This window comes from Pteropus alecto, unplaced genomic scaffold (assembly GCF_000325575.1).
Source record: "Pteropus alecto unplaced genomic scaffold, ASM32557v1 scaffold78, whole genome shotgun sequence".
Classification (NCBI taxonomy): domain Eukaryota; kingdom Metazoa; phylum Chordata; class Mammalia; order Chiroptera; family Pteropodidae; genus Pteropus; species Pteropus alecto.
Genome location: NW_006443124.1, coordinates 17051448 through 17064527, shown reverse-complemented (window position 1 = coordinate 17064527; position 13080 = coordinate 17051448). Strand labels below are relative to the sequence as shown.

Genomic DNA, 13080 nt, shown 5'->3' with positions numbered 1-13080 from the left:
AATATTGTTGTGTCTCATCAGGGAACTTATAAGTTCTTCAGGGAGGCCGAGGAGAGGGAGAGAGATAGGGGATGACTGTTTAATGGCAGCAGTCAGAACACAAACATTTATCAATTAAGTTTGCAGTCTCATACAGGCGCAGTCCATGGCACCCCAAAACACTTACAATAGTAGCATCAAAAATCACCAATCACAGATCACCATAACAAATGTAATAATGATAAAGTTTAAAATATTGTGAGAATTACCAAAATGTGACACAGAGACATGAAGTGTGCAAATGCTATTGGACAAATGGCACCTACAGACTTACTCAATGCAGGGTTGACACAAACCTTCAATTTGTAAAAAAAAAAAAAAAAAAAGCAGTATCTGCAAAGCACAATAAAATGAACCACAATAAAATGAGGTACTCATGTGTGGGAAGGCCCTGTATCCTCCTCTTGATTTTACTGTAAGCCTAGAACTGCTATAAGAAAATAAAGTCTTTTTTAGAAACAAAATATAAAACTAGTCACCTCTCCCAGTCTTCGTAGACTGGTTCTGTGCTACAGCAGTGCTTTACTCATTCATTACCTGGCTTGCTCTCAGCCTAGGGATCAAATGAAGCTAAAACCCTAAGATCTTAGATCTTTTCTGAACATACATCTTGGTCAGACCTTATGTTGCTTTTTCAGCTGCTTTTAAATGTCTTGGTTTCCCAAAGAATCTCACTCTAGCCCTTCCTCAGGGCCTTAGATAGTCTATCTCATGTTTCGTACCTTAATTTCTTGCCCCAGGTACCTGTGGGACTGTAATCTACCTACCACTTTCATCAGCAGTGCTTCTCCCTACCTGAGATCCCAGTTAGGCAATGAGATGGGATGGGTAGCCTAGGGATGTGTCCTCCCCCTCCAAAATGTGGCTCCAGGCCTTTTTTAGTCCCTGAAAGGCGAGACAAACCAAAACCAGTTCTTTCCAGTCCTGCTGCCATCTTTGACCAAGACCTGACCTTTGGCTAATTATAGTATCATTATATTCTCATTAGAATTGCAGTTACCATGGCTCCCATCATGCACCTGATGCCATGACAGTTCCGGAAACACCATATATGGAAGAAACTGCAGGAAATTGAGTTCCCTGCCTGCTGGGAGGGGACAGGTACCATGTCTGTGGGCCCAGCCTCTCCCCCTACTCAGAAGAACAAAAGCCCATAATCCAGACAGCCTCTGCACTACTAGATCTTTGAGTTTGCCCACACTTCCGTCTTAGGTATGTACTTTCATCTCCATAAAACTTGTGCTTTCCTGCTTGATGTTTGTCTTGTCTGTGAATTCTTTCTTCTGATATAAGGCCAAAACCTGGTTACCAGAGCTCTGGGTTGAGTTCTCTTTTGGACATCTATCCTGGTTGAGGTCTCCAGCATCAGTAAGACAAAGTCCGATATTTCTGGCAGGCCCAGACAGGCTAGAATTTTACATATTAAGGCTGCTTTGTTCCTTCCCTGTTGGAGAGAGAAAATTGGGAATTCACCTGCCTCCTCCCCAGACCAAGACCTGCTCTGGAGAAGGAGCGAGGCTAGGGCAAGTGAAAAATGCCTCAAATTTTCCCACAATTTCAAACATGGATTTTACTTTGAGTGGTTGCTATAAGTCTTTTAGTGTTTTCCAGAACTTTTCCATGGTTATTTTAGCTATTTGCCAGTTGTTTTTTGATGTTGCCAAGGGGATTGAGGGCTTGAAACTTTTTACTCTGTCATTTTGCTGACATCTACTTTGACTAGAAATCACAGACCACTCAATATGGCAATTACGGGAAAGGAAATATATATAAAGGAAGTAAAACTGTCATTCACACATTATGTGGCATTACATAAAAACCCAAAACAACAAATTCATGATTGGAATTTATAAGAAATTTTAGGCAATAAGCTGTATACAGAACCAGTACTTTATAAACGAAATTTAAAAAGAGATACTATTTACAATAGCTTAAAAAATACACAACATTTACAAATAAAACACAAAAAAAATATGCAATACTGCTGTGGAAAAAATATATAAAGACTTATGAGACCTAAATAAATGGTGAGATATACGATGGTAATGGAGTGTTAGGATCAATATTGTGAAGATGTTAATCTTCCCCAATTGATTTATAGATTCAATGAATCTGATCAGTCTCTACATATTTACTTATAAGTTGGCCTGATGACTATTCATGTTAGTTAATTATAGCCAGGATATCTGAACAGAACTGATAGAAGGATACTGATTCTATCTTATTAAGATTTACTTTCCAGCTATAATAATACAGGGTGGTATCCATGACCCTACGCTGTGCTGCAACCTAACTGCACATTGACCCTAGATACTTATGACCCTGCTCTCCTTTCGCTTTTTCCGATAACGCTTATCTTCTAAAATGCTATATAACTAAGTCCATGACTTATTGTCTGCTCTCTACCCCACCCTCCAAAAAGAAAAGTTCCGATCTTTGTCTTGTTCACGGACATATTTCCAACCTTTTACAACAGCGCTTGGCACATAGCGGGCACTAGATACTTCCGACGATTAGGTTCATTCTTGGCAGGTGTCTACCTGCCTTATCATTTATACAGATGCAGAGCTATAAGATAACGCCCTCAACGAAACTCCCTTTACATCCGGAGGAACCAGGAAACCAGGGCCCTGTAGCTCACACAGTGGGACGCCGAGCCCAGACTTGGGTTCTCGGCACGTGACAGGCTCGCTAGTGCCCCGCGGCTCGTTGACCAGAGCGGAGAACTACACTTCCCAGAATCCTTGGGTCCTCGCGTGGACTACATTTCGCAAAGGTATTAGCGGCCGCCCCTGCCCCGCCCCCTGCCCGGCCCTATGGGACCTACAGGGAGCGCTGGACGTTTGTCGCCAGATTGAGTGGCTCCCAGGCCTGACCCAGGAGGAACCCCGACCCGAGGCTGCTGCCCGGCTCAGGCAGTTCCGGAGCCTCCGCCTGCGGAGTGTAGCTGACGGAGGCACGGCCCCCAGAAGGCCCGAGGCTTGGGCGAGGTGAGCGTCGGATGTTCTGCGGGATACGGCAGGGAGGACCCGGGTCTCGGGAGGATTGCGGGGCACGGGCACGCGAGCCGAGCTTTCGTGGGCGCGGGCGGGCGGAGAGCCCAGCCCCTTGGCTCTGTCCGCCTGCCTCCCGCGATCCGTCCTGCAGACGTGCGGCTGAATAAGGCAGGTCAGGCATTTAGTTCTCGGTGGCCCCAGGCCCCAGCCACTCTCCTGCTTCCTCCGACCGTTCTCAGCGCGCAACCTGCCCGGCCCCTGCCGGCTGTCAGTGAAGGTGAGGAAATATAATTCCTCCCCTTACCGTCGCCACTGTCTTCCGAGGTGACAAGCGTAACGATCTGTTTTCCTCGAGAAAAGACTTGCTAGCTTCCCCAATGACAGAGCCAGGATGGGCACCCTGGTCTTTGGTGTCTGTGCCCATCCCTCAGACAGCAGCCCCTTACTGCCACGGAAGAGCTGATGTTTCCCCTTTCCGAAATAGTTTTCTCTAATATCTGGAAATGATTCCTTGACAGGATAGGGAGGAAGCGAGTGGGAAAAAATTGCGGTGAAGAGTTGTCACGTGCACTCAGTGGGGTTATAGTGGATGACCCGGGCGCGCCGTGCAGGAACCTGGTGTACCCTCATTGGCTGTGGGAGCAAGTTGCTTCCACTCTGCCCTCAGTTTCCTGATCTATAAACTGGGGGTGCTGACGATGCCAGCAGTGCTGTGGGACTAAATGGTGTGAGCGGTGCCTGGCTCAGTGAGTCGCTGCTGCTGCTGCTGCTGCTGCTGCTGCTGCTGCTGCAGGAGGCCTAAGTCCTTTTTCTCTGAGCCAGGGGAAGAGTTGGGGCCTGGACCAAGGTGGACCAGCCCTTCTCTCTGGTCCTGCCTGCTCCTTGCTCCTCCTGACGTCCCTCTCTGAGAGCACAGGGCGTCATTCTCAGCTGGTGGAAGGATCTGAGAGCTGGTGATTATAAAGGGTGGAAGGAAGAAAGGTCGTCTCCCTCAGGGCTCCTTTTTCTTTCAGATCTGCCTTCTGTAACTGTGCCCATCCTTAGGGGAACTAGCCCAGAAAGAGGACATGGCTACTGAAACAAGGTCTCAGGTGAGTTCATTGTGTCTCAGACCTTAGGGACAGATGGTTTGTTTGTTTGTTGTTTTTCCTCTAGCTGAAGTTCTGTTTCCAAGACAGTCTTCTCCAGGATTTGGAGCCAAGTTCCTTTCCCTTTGAAGAGTCAGTCTCCCAGGGTGGGTGGTGGACTCTGTCTTGCATGCCTGCCTCTTCCACTGCAGCCGGTGTCCAATGTTTCCCTTCGTTTTCCTAACACTCTTTTATTCATTAATCTCAACTCACTGTTTAATTGCTAATTTGACAGGTGAGATGCCATGCATCTCATATCACTTGTGGACGAAACAGGCAAACATCACTCTTGGCAGAGTTCCTTTCTGGCCCTGCCTCCTTTGCTCAGCCCATCTCCCTCACTAACCTCGGCCAGATCGCTTTTCTTTTTCTTTCCGCCCCTGAGAATCCTCATGATACCTTCCCCAGGCTTCTCTCACCCACAGTTTTTATTTTCTTCTCCCTCTTAATCCTGCGGATCACATCACCTGCTTCTACCACTCTCTTGAAAACTGATCTTGACCTGCCATGTTTATCTTTATGTGTGGGAACGAGCAAGGAACCTTATCCGGTGAGTTGATGCATGAACGAAGGGCAGCTGTGTTGGAGGGGGCACAGCTGGAGCGGTCTCTTAACTCCCGGGACAGAGACAAAACTCCTCAGGAAACGGCAGGGTGGGTTCAGTGGGCCATCGGTACCGGAGAGGCAGTGTATACAGTGCTTAGGAAATGGGGGCTTTGGAGCCAGACGGCGGGTTTGAACCCATATCCTCAATTGCCATTTATGGGCCTTGGGCAAATCCCTCCACCTCTCTGGGCACCGAGTTGCTCTCTTGCCCAGAACATTCTCTGTCCTCATGTGTGAGTGGATCCCATAGGCATTCTTGCCCACCTCGCCTGCTGCCCATCCGTCAGTGCTCCAGAGGCCCGAGTATAAAACTCAACAACAGGACCTTCGCGACCAGAGAGAGAATATACCAAGGACTGAGTCAAAAGAAAACTCTAATTACTGTCCTGCTTCTGCCACTAATACATTATGTGACCTGGGGTCTCGAGTGCCCTGGACCTTGTGTTCTTCATCTCTAAAATAAGGGTCGACCTAGGAGGCAGTGCACCATCCTGTCCAGCTACATATTTTCTTTCATTGTTCCAATTATTTCATGTGTTTTCCTTGTCTGCCTGTTGAATTGTAAATTCTTTGAGAGCAAATATCATTTCTTATATTCTTCCTCTATATGCAAATAATTTAATGCTTTTTTATGAAGTATAGCATGATCATGGTAAAAATTTTAAAGAATAAAATATGTACACATATATGTATGTGAATGTATATATATGTGTGTACATGTATATATATATGTGTGTTCATGGGTATATACATGTGTATTTGTATGTACATTTTTTATGTATATAAAAAAAGTAAAATTACCCGTAACTCCCCTATCTGGAGATAATCACTATCAGTCATTTCTTATGCATCTCTCAGTATCAATTTCTATGTACATATATATATTTTTTTCAAAAATGGAACAAACTACACAACGATATATAACCCATTTTCTGTACTTCACTATAGAGGATGTCTTTTTAAGTCAACAAATATTATCAAATCACCATCAGAAATATTATTCTAATTAACACTCCCGCTAATGGCCTTGAATATCTCCACACATCTCTTAAAATGCTTAACAGAGGGGCTGGTTTATACTTCATGCTGCTCATATATATTTTGTGAATGATTGATTGTTCATTAAACAAATGACCTGGAACCTTCAGAACCCAGAAAAATATCAGAAGCATTTCATGGTGCCCGTCTGCCTCCCCAGTGCCACCTTCTTCACTCTGTGATGGGTGGTACTGGGTGAGCTGGGATGGCTTGTCTTTGCAGGTGTCAGTGACGTTCGAGGATGTGGCTGTGCTCTTTACGCGGGACGAGTGGAGAAAGCTGTGTCCTTCTCAGAGGAGCTTGTACCAGGATGTGATGCTGGAGAACTACGGTCACCTGGTCTCACTGGGTAAGGAAGCTTTCCTGTAGGTACAGAATTCAGAAGTGGGGATAACTCAGTACCTGCTTCCCCAGCTAAAAGCCCTGGGTCCTCAGAAACTTGAGCTGAGTTTTGCCTGATGATTGTGCAAGTTGGATCTGCATAAATAAACATGAAAACTCTTCCCCTTTATAGGTGTGGAATCGCCCGTGAGTGAGACAGTCTGCACTGTTGCACACTAGAAGCTCCCCCGTAGTTTTTTTCCCACTGTGACTGTTCTATACTTGCTTGCTCACCACTCAAGGGCTCTTAGTGTTACCCCAAGTGTTCCCCTCAGATCTGGGATAGCTCATTGTGTCCAAACAAAACCAAGTCTTGTTTTTTCTTTTCTTTCCTCTGTGGGCAGGACTCCCACTTTTCAAACCCAAAGTGATCTCCCTGCTGCAGCAAGGCGAAGAGCCCTGGAAGGTCGAGGAAGGAAGTCGCAGAGGCTCCTGGCTGGGTGAGTGGGGGCCTGAGGTGCGGGAATCGCCGCAGGCACAGGTCTGATCAATGAGTGCACGATGCGTCGTGGCAGGAGGCAGGGTGTTGGTCCAGAAAGTTTCTCCCAAGTTCTTGGTCCTCTGGAAGTGATGGAAGGGGAGACACTAAGGCCACAGACATGAGCTTCCTCTTTTTCTCTGGTAATCACTTCGCAAATGAATCTCTCAGGATCTCTTGTTCTTTCCTCTTGTTTCAGAAAAGGGCTACATTTTCATGTAGTCATTCAGCAAATGTGGTGTATTTAAGGAACTGCAGATAATTCATTCTTATTGGGGCTCGGGGTATGTACATGGGGTAAGAAGAAGAGAGAAAGGAAAGGATTTTAGAAAACTAGGTAGAGGCCACGTTATAAAGTGCTTTGATGCAGTTCTTAGAGATGGGAACTGCAAATAGTTAAAGGATTTTAAAATGAAGAATTATCTCATCCTTGCAATTTTAGAAAAATTGGCCTGAATCAGAAAGTGTAAGCGTCCTTCAGTAAAGCCGCAGCTGAAGAAGCTGTAGTATGTCCCCACTCTGGCATATGGCACCATGGTCAGAAAGAGGACACTAACGGACAAAGCTCCCTCCGAAGCCCATTAAGGACTAAAGCAAGTTCTAGAGTGTTATTTTGATGTGGCACCATTTATGTTTAAAGAAAATTACATGGGCGTTTGTCTACAGGTATAATATGCATGGCAAGTACAGAGAGAAAGGGACACAGCTTAGCTAGTAACGGTAGTTACATTTAGAGTGAGATCAAGAATGAGCAGGATGAAAGGGAACTTTATTTACACATAATCTTTTAATTTTTCACAAAGAATAATTCTTGAAGTCCTTAGTTGAACTTAACAAGAATGATCACGTTGGAAGTATTGCGGGATAGATTTAAAGTGAGGCAAAACTAGATGTGGGAAGTTTCTGGAGATTATTCTATAATGTAGACAAGACGTGACTAGGGCCTGGACAAAGGCACATGCGGTGACATTCAGGAGGGATGAGGAGAGGCCCTTGTTAAGGGTATAGGGTGAGTTCAGTGTGGGATGGGCGTCACTTGAGATGTGAGTGAAATATGCGGGATGAGGTTGCTGGGGGACAGTTGTATAAGGTATATGGGGTGGGAACGCAAGGGAGGTTAGGGAGCCATCAGTACAAAGATGGCATTTGAAGCCTTGAGCTGACCAGGTGGGAACGGCAAAGGACAGAATCCCTGAAAACCTCAACATGTACCAGGTGGGTTAGGAAGAATCAGGGGAGAGAAATGGGAGAGGCGGCTTTGTTGGAAGTCAGGGACAGAAAGACACAGGTCCTGCCCTGGTGGAGCTCACAGTCAGATGGGAGGGCACAAGTGGTCTGAACTGTGCAACACCAGGTGGGGAATGGCTGGTGCAGTCAGGACCTCTGAGGTCAGATACACGGTGCTGCTGTGAGAAGGTCAACTGGCACGGGGTGGTGATGGCAAAGGTCCGCTGAAGAAGGGTGGACCAGGACAGAGGAGCATTCCGAGGAGGAGCACTCCGGACTCAGGAAGGGCATGTGTGAAAACCCAAGCAGCCAGTGTGTGCGGACGGGGTGAGGAGATGAGCAGGGACCATCCTGCTTTGCTGGGGGCCCTGTCACAGGCGTGGTCTGTGCCTGAGAGGCCGGCGTGGCCCCTGAGGACTTGGGAGTCGCCTGGCCACAGGCCCAGGTGTATATTCTGCGGAGATGAGCCAGCATCCTGTGTGGAGACTGTTAGGTGGAAGTAGGAGGACTTGTCCAAGGCTGTCGTCAGGTCTAGACGACCAGTGATGGCCTCTCAGGAAGTGGGATGGGCTGTCTCAATTCGCAAAGCCCTTGTGCCTGGGGGAGCTTTCCTTCCACTGAAAGTTGAGATTTTTGATGTAGGAATCACAGTTGTGTGTCTTTCTATCTTTGTAACTGTCATTTGAGAGACATACATTCATTTTGTGGAAACTGGTGGAGTCTACCACACAGTTACCAAATACAGCATCTGGGACCCAGTTGAGAGTTCAGGGTGTCCGTCCCACGGTGGGTGTGGGCTGAGCCTGGATGAAAGACCAGAGAGAGGAAGGAAGAGCCTTTTCCTGCAACTGGACCCTCTGCTCGAGAGTGAGTGTCCCCTCCTGAGTGACCGAGCATTGACAGGATCAAACAGAAGAGAAGGTATGACAAGTCGAAAGCTGTCCAGAGAGATGCCACAGCCACCTGGCAATGGGGTCTGGGTTCCCAGTGAGCCCATCTGGAGTTTGAGGTCCTCCATGCAGGAACACAGAGCAGGTGTCTGAAGGAAGTGAGGCTGAGCAAGATGTATGCTTCTCTGGATGCATGAATGTCTTCTCTTTCCTCAAAGATGACAGTCAGATGGGATGACCTGGGAGTGCTGACGTGTGTTGGTGTCCCTCCTGCACCCTAGCAAGGCCCCCATCTCAGGATTAAAGTGGCCCCGGAACAGGTCCCTTCCCCATGAGCTCGGGCCAAGGGCTTGGGAGTTCAGGGCGAACCTCAGATGCTACCCCTACACCAGAACCTGAGCCTCCCTTGACCACGGTAACAGACAAGCTTATGCCCCAGGGTAGGACCCCTGCGGCCTCTAGTTGCCTCAAAACATACTTCAAAAAATTATTTTCACTGCAAAGCAATTCACAAATAGGAAAGCTAAAACAAGAAAGAAAAACAGCGTCATCCCTGGGTATGTGTTTTAAATTGAGACATGAGAGGGCATAGCTCAAAGGGTGTGTATCGCATCAGAGTCCCTTGCTTAATAAATGTGCCCAAAGTCTAATCACTGACGTTGTGCTTTTCTGGAAGGGTTGTAACAGGAATAATGTGGTAAACCAACTTGTGCACCTCAGGAGTTTTGTTTACACCCAAATGTGGACATATTCTTGAAATCTAAAATTTAAAATTCAGGTTGATCTAAGTAAACCATTGCCTCCAATAAAAAAGTATTTTTCTTTCCTTATCGTTTCTCTTTCTGTGTTACCTCCATTCAGGAAGCCATGTGCATGCTAGTCAGCTTGCAGGGATCATGGAGGACCACATTTCCACTCACCCAGATTTGCTATGCAGAGGGCTGGCATCCTTTTCCAATTTATACAAAGGTGCCATCAAGGTTAGCAGGCTAGCGAAATCACATGCAGTGGTTTTAACAAATGAATTCTTTAGAAGGTGCAAGTGGAGTCCAAATGTTTTGTACTTGTGATAATATGTTTGAATGAGTCTTGCTCTTGTCCCCTGCGCCCCACAGCAAAGACTCCTGTGTTGGCCCTGCACCTCCCTTCCTGCCACCTGAATCCACTATACTCGTAGCTGCCAGAATGATCTATTTAAAAGGTGAATCAGGTTATCTCACTCCCAGGCTAAAAACCTCTAGTGGCTTCCATCACATAGAGCACAATCCAGTCTCCAGAAAGACTTTCAGAGGTTACACGGTCCGGCCCTGGTACCTCTTCACTGTCACTTCCTTCTGCTCTGCTCTTTATTTGAGCACTCCACAGTTACTCTGGCCACCTTGCAGTTCGTTGGGCAGGCCACATGGGCCTCCACCTCAGGGTCTCTGCACTTGCTTTTTCCTCTCTTGGACTGTTCTTCCTGGAAGCCATGAGCCCACATGACTCACTTCCTCGTGTTGCACAGATTTCTGCTCAGATGGTACTTCATTGAAGGCACAGCTCACTCATGTAAAACTACCTTCCATCCTCCACATTCATCCCCTCACCTTGTTTTATCTTCCATAATAATATGTATTTATTTATTATCTGTCTCTTCCCCTGAGTTGTAAACTCCCTTATGCTGGATTGTCTGTGTCATTTGTTCCCATCCCCCAGTACTTACAACAGTGCTTGGTCAGAGCAGGCCTCCAGGTAATGAATGCGAGAATGATGTGGCTGGGTCAGTGATGATGAAGACAGAGAGAAGGGAGCCAGTTTCTGAGGTATTTGGGAGATAAAAGCAGCAGTACTTGGAGATGGATTATATGTGGAAGCTTAAGGGGGTAGCATTGCCAGGGATGCAGGGATGCGTGCTTAGTTTGTGGCATGTTCTGGGATGGACGGCGATAGCATTCACTGAGATAGCAACACTGCAAGATCAGATTTGGGGGATGGTATAAATTTGATTTCTTATTTCTAGAGGGAATTCTACTTTTTATAAAAAAAGTTTTTGAGATAATTGTAGATTCACTTGCAAATATAAGAAATCATACAGAGATCCCATTAATCTTTTACACAGTTCCAAAACTATAATGCAATGTTACAAACAAGATATTGATATTGATACAGTAAAGATACAAAAGAATTTCTTATGTCACCATAAGGATTTTTCCTGTTAACCATTTTTAGACACACCCACTTCTCTCTTGTTCTCTGTCTGTTCCCCACATCCCCTTGTCCTTAACCCTTTGTAACCACTAACCTATTTCCATAATTTTGTCATTTCAAGAATATTATGTAAATGGAATTATACAGTGTATAACCTTTTAGATTGTTATTTTTTTTTCACTCAATACAATTCTCTGGAAGTTTATCCAAGTGTTTGCCTGTATCAGTACTTAATTCCTTAATTCCTGATCGCTGAATGACATGGATATACCACAGTTTATATAACCATTCACTAGTTGAAGGACATCTGGATTGTTTCCAGTTTTTGACAATTACAAATAAAGTTGCTATAAACATTCTTGTACAGGTTTTTTTGCAAAAATGAGTTTTCTTTTGTCTGTGATAAATGCCCAAGAGTGTAATTGCTGGGTGTTATGGTAGTTGCATGTTTAGTTTTTTTTTCATAGTTCATGAGATTTAGACCTATTTATTAAGAAAATATTTAATTTAGTAAACAAATTGATGCAAAAAAAAAAAAACCCCATACAATATCATGAGACAGTTTAAATATTCATGGTGATTATACATTTGAATTGCAGTTCCCCTTTCAAAGATCAGGGAATCTAGACTGTTTAACTCACTACATTATTATATTTGAATATCATGAAACTCAAAAAAAAAAAAACCCATACAATATCATGAGACAATTTAAATATTCATGGTGATTATAGATTTGAATTGCAGTTCCCCTTTCAAAGATCAGGGCATCTAGACTGTTTAACCCACTACATTATTATGTTTGAATATCATGAAACTCCCCCCAAAAGATGACATTTTAAAAAGGAAAATGATGGTTTTAAAGTAAAAGTGACTCTTCCCCTCATTTCAAAAACACAGGATTTTTCTAAAATGTCAAGTAGAAAGGGTAAGTACATAAAAAAAACACTTCACATCTTAGCAGACTTGAAAGAAATCTTTAATTATATACAGAACTAAAATAAATCCATGCAGATTTTTAAAAGTGACAACTACTTTACCTTTTTGTCTTTTTTATTAATATAAATTTCCTAATATATATAATGCTTTCAAGATACGTAACATGTAAAGCAAGATCGTTTTTATCAGTAATTTCTCTTAAAGGAGTGTGGGGGAAACTTAAGGTATAACCCTACAGAAAAGCAAAGCAAACTGTGAAGTGAAGAATAATCTTGATGTTCTCAAAGTAAAAATGTATGTCTTTAAAATAGAAAGCTGCCTAATTAATCCAGACAGCGGAGAAAGCAGGAAAGGATGAGACAGGAAATAATATCTGAGGCTAAACAGACTAACTGCTAAGATCATTTACCTTTTCTTCAGCTTCTCTTTTGACTTCTCATGAAGTATAAAGGTAATGGAAGACAACTCATTCCCAGTGCAGAGTCAATAAATAATAAAATAGAAAAACTTATCCCTCGCTATGTTTCATTAACATTTTACCTATAAAAATGAAAATAAATGTAAGAAACAATGCTCTTCCACCTCAAATGATTTAAAGACAGTCATGGTTTAAACCAATCTCTTAACTATAAAAGTAACATTCCATTCTAAAAGAATGGTCTGAGAAGGGAGAAAGTAGATAGCTGTTTTAAGCTCCACATAAATCTTTTACTCATGTAATAACCTTCAGTTACTTTTTGAGTACAGAAACATTTCCTCTTTAATCATCTAAAATCACATGCAAAAAGATGAATGAAGTATCCCCATAGCACAAATGTAGAAAAAAAGGCAGGAAAGGACTAAATGACTTATAAGATAGGTTATGCCACTACAAACTGGAAACAAAGACTAACCTGCTCCTCTAGAAATGTGTTATAAACACATTAATAAATATCAGTGAGGTGATTAAATACTAAACGTGGTCTTATTGGCCACATAAATTAAGGTGGAAGGGGAGGCACTTGACCAAAAGTACTTAAAATAAAACTTGAATCTTTTTTCTAGAAGATTCCTTAAATCCCACTTTCAACTTTTTGCACTAATTTACACAGACCACATTACCATTTACTATGTAACGTTAAAGTTTCCAGTTAAGAAACTCAATTAAGAAACTGGTCACCAGTGAGATAAGGAGC

General features: G+C 44.0%; 1 protein-coding gene across 3 annotated transcripts in view; it reads left to right on the top strand.

The window, feature by feature from the left end:
• Nucleotides 1-2849: 2849 nt before the first annotated feature.
• Nucleotides 2850-13080, top strand: part of LOC112469029 (zinc finger protein 354B-like) — a 17297-nt gene continuing 7066 nt past the window's right edge. The window contains exons 1-4 of one of the 3 annotated variants that reach the window (XM_025040667.1): nt 2850-3029; nt 4049-4126; nt 6029-6155; nt 6532-6627. In XM_025040667.1, the coding sequence (XP_024896435.1) occupies nt 4103-4126; nt 6029-6155; nt 6532-6627 (247 nt within the window). In that variant the 5' untranslated portion in view covers nt 2850-3029; nt 4049-4102. Of the gene's footprint in view, nt 3030-4048; nt 4127-4394; nt 4713-6028; nt 6156-6531; nt 6628-13080 lie in introns of those variants that run through there. The other 2 variants (XM_025040668.1, XM_025040666.1) reach the window with 2 other exon arrangements.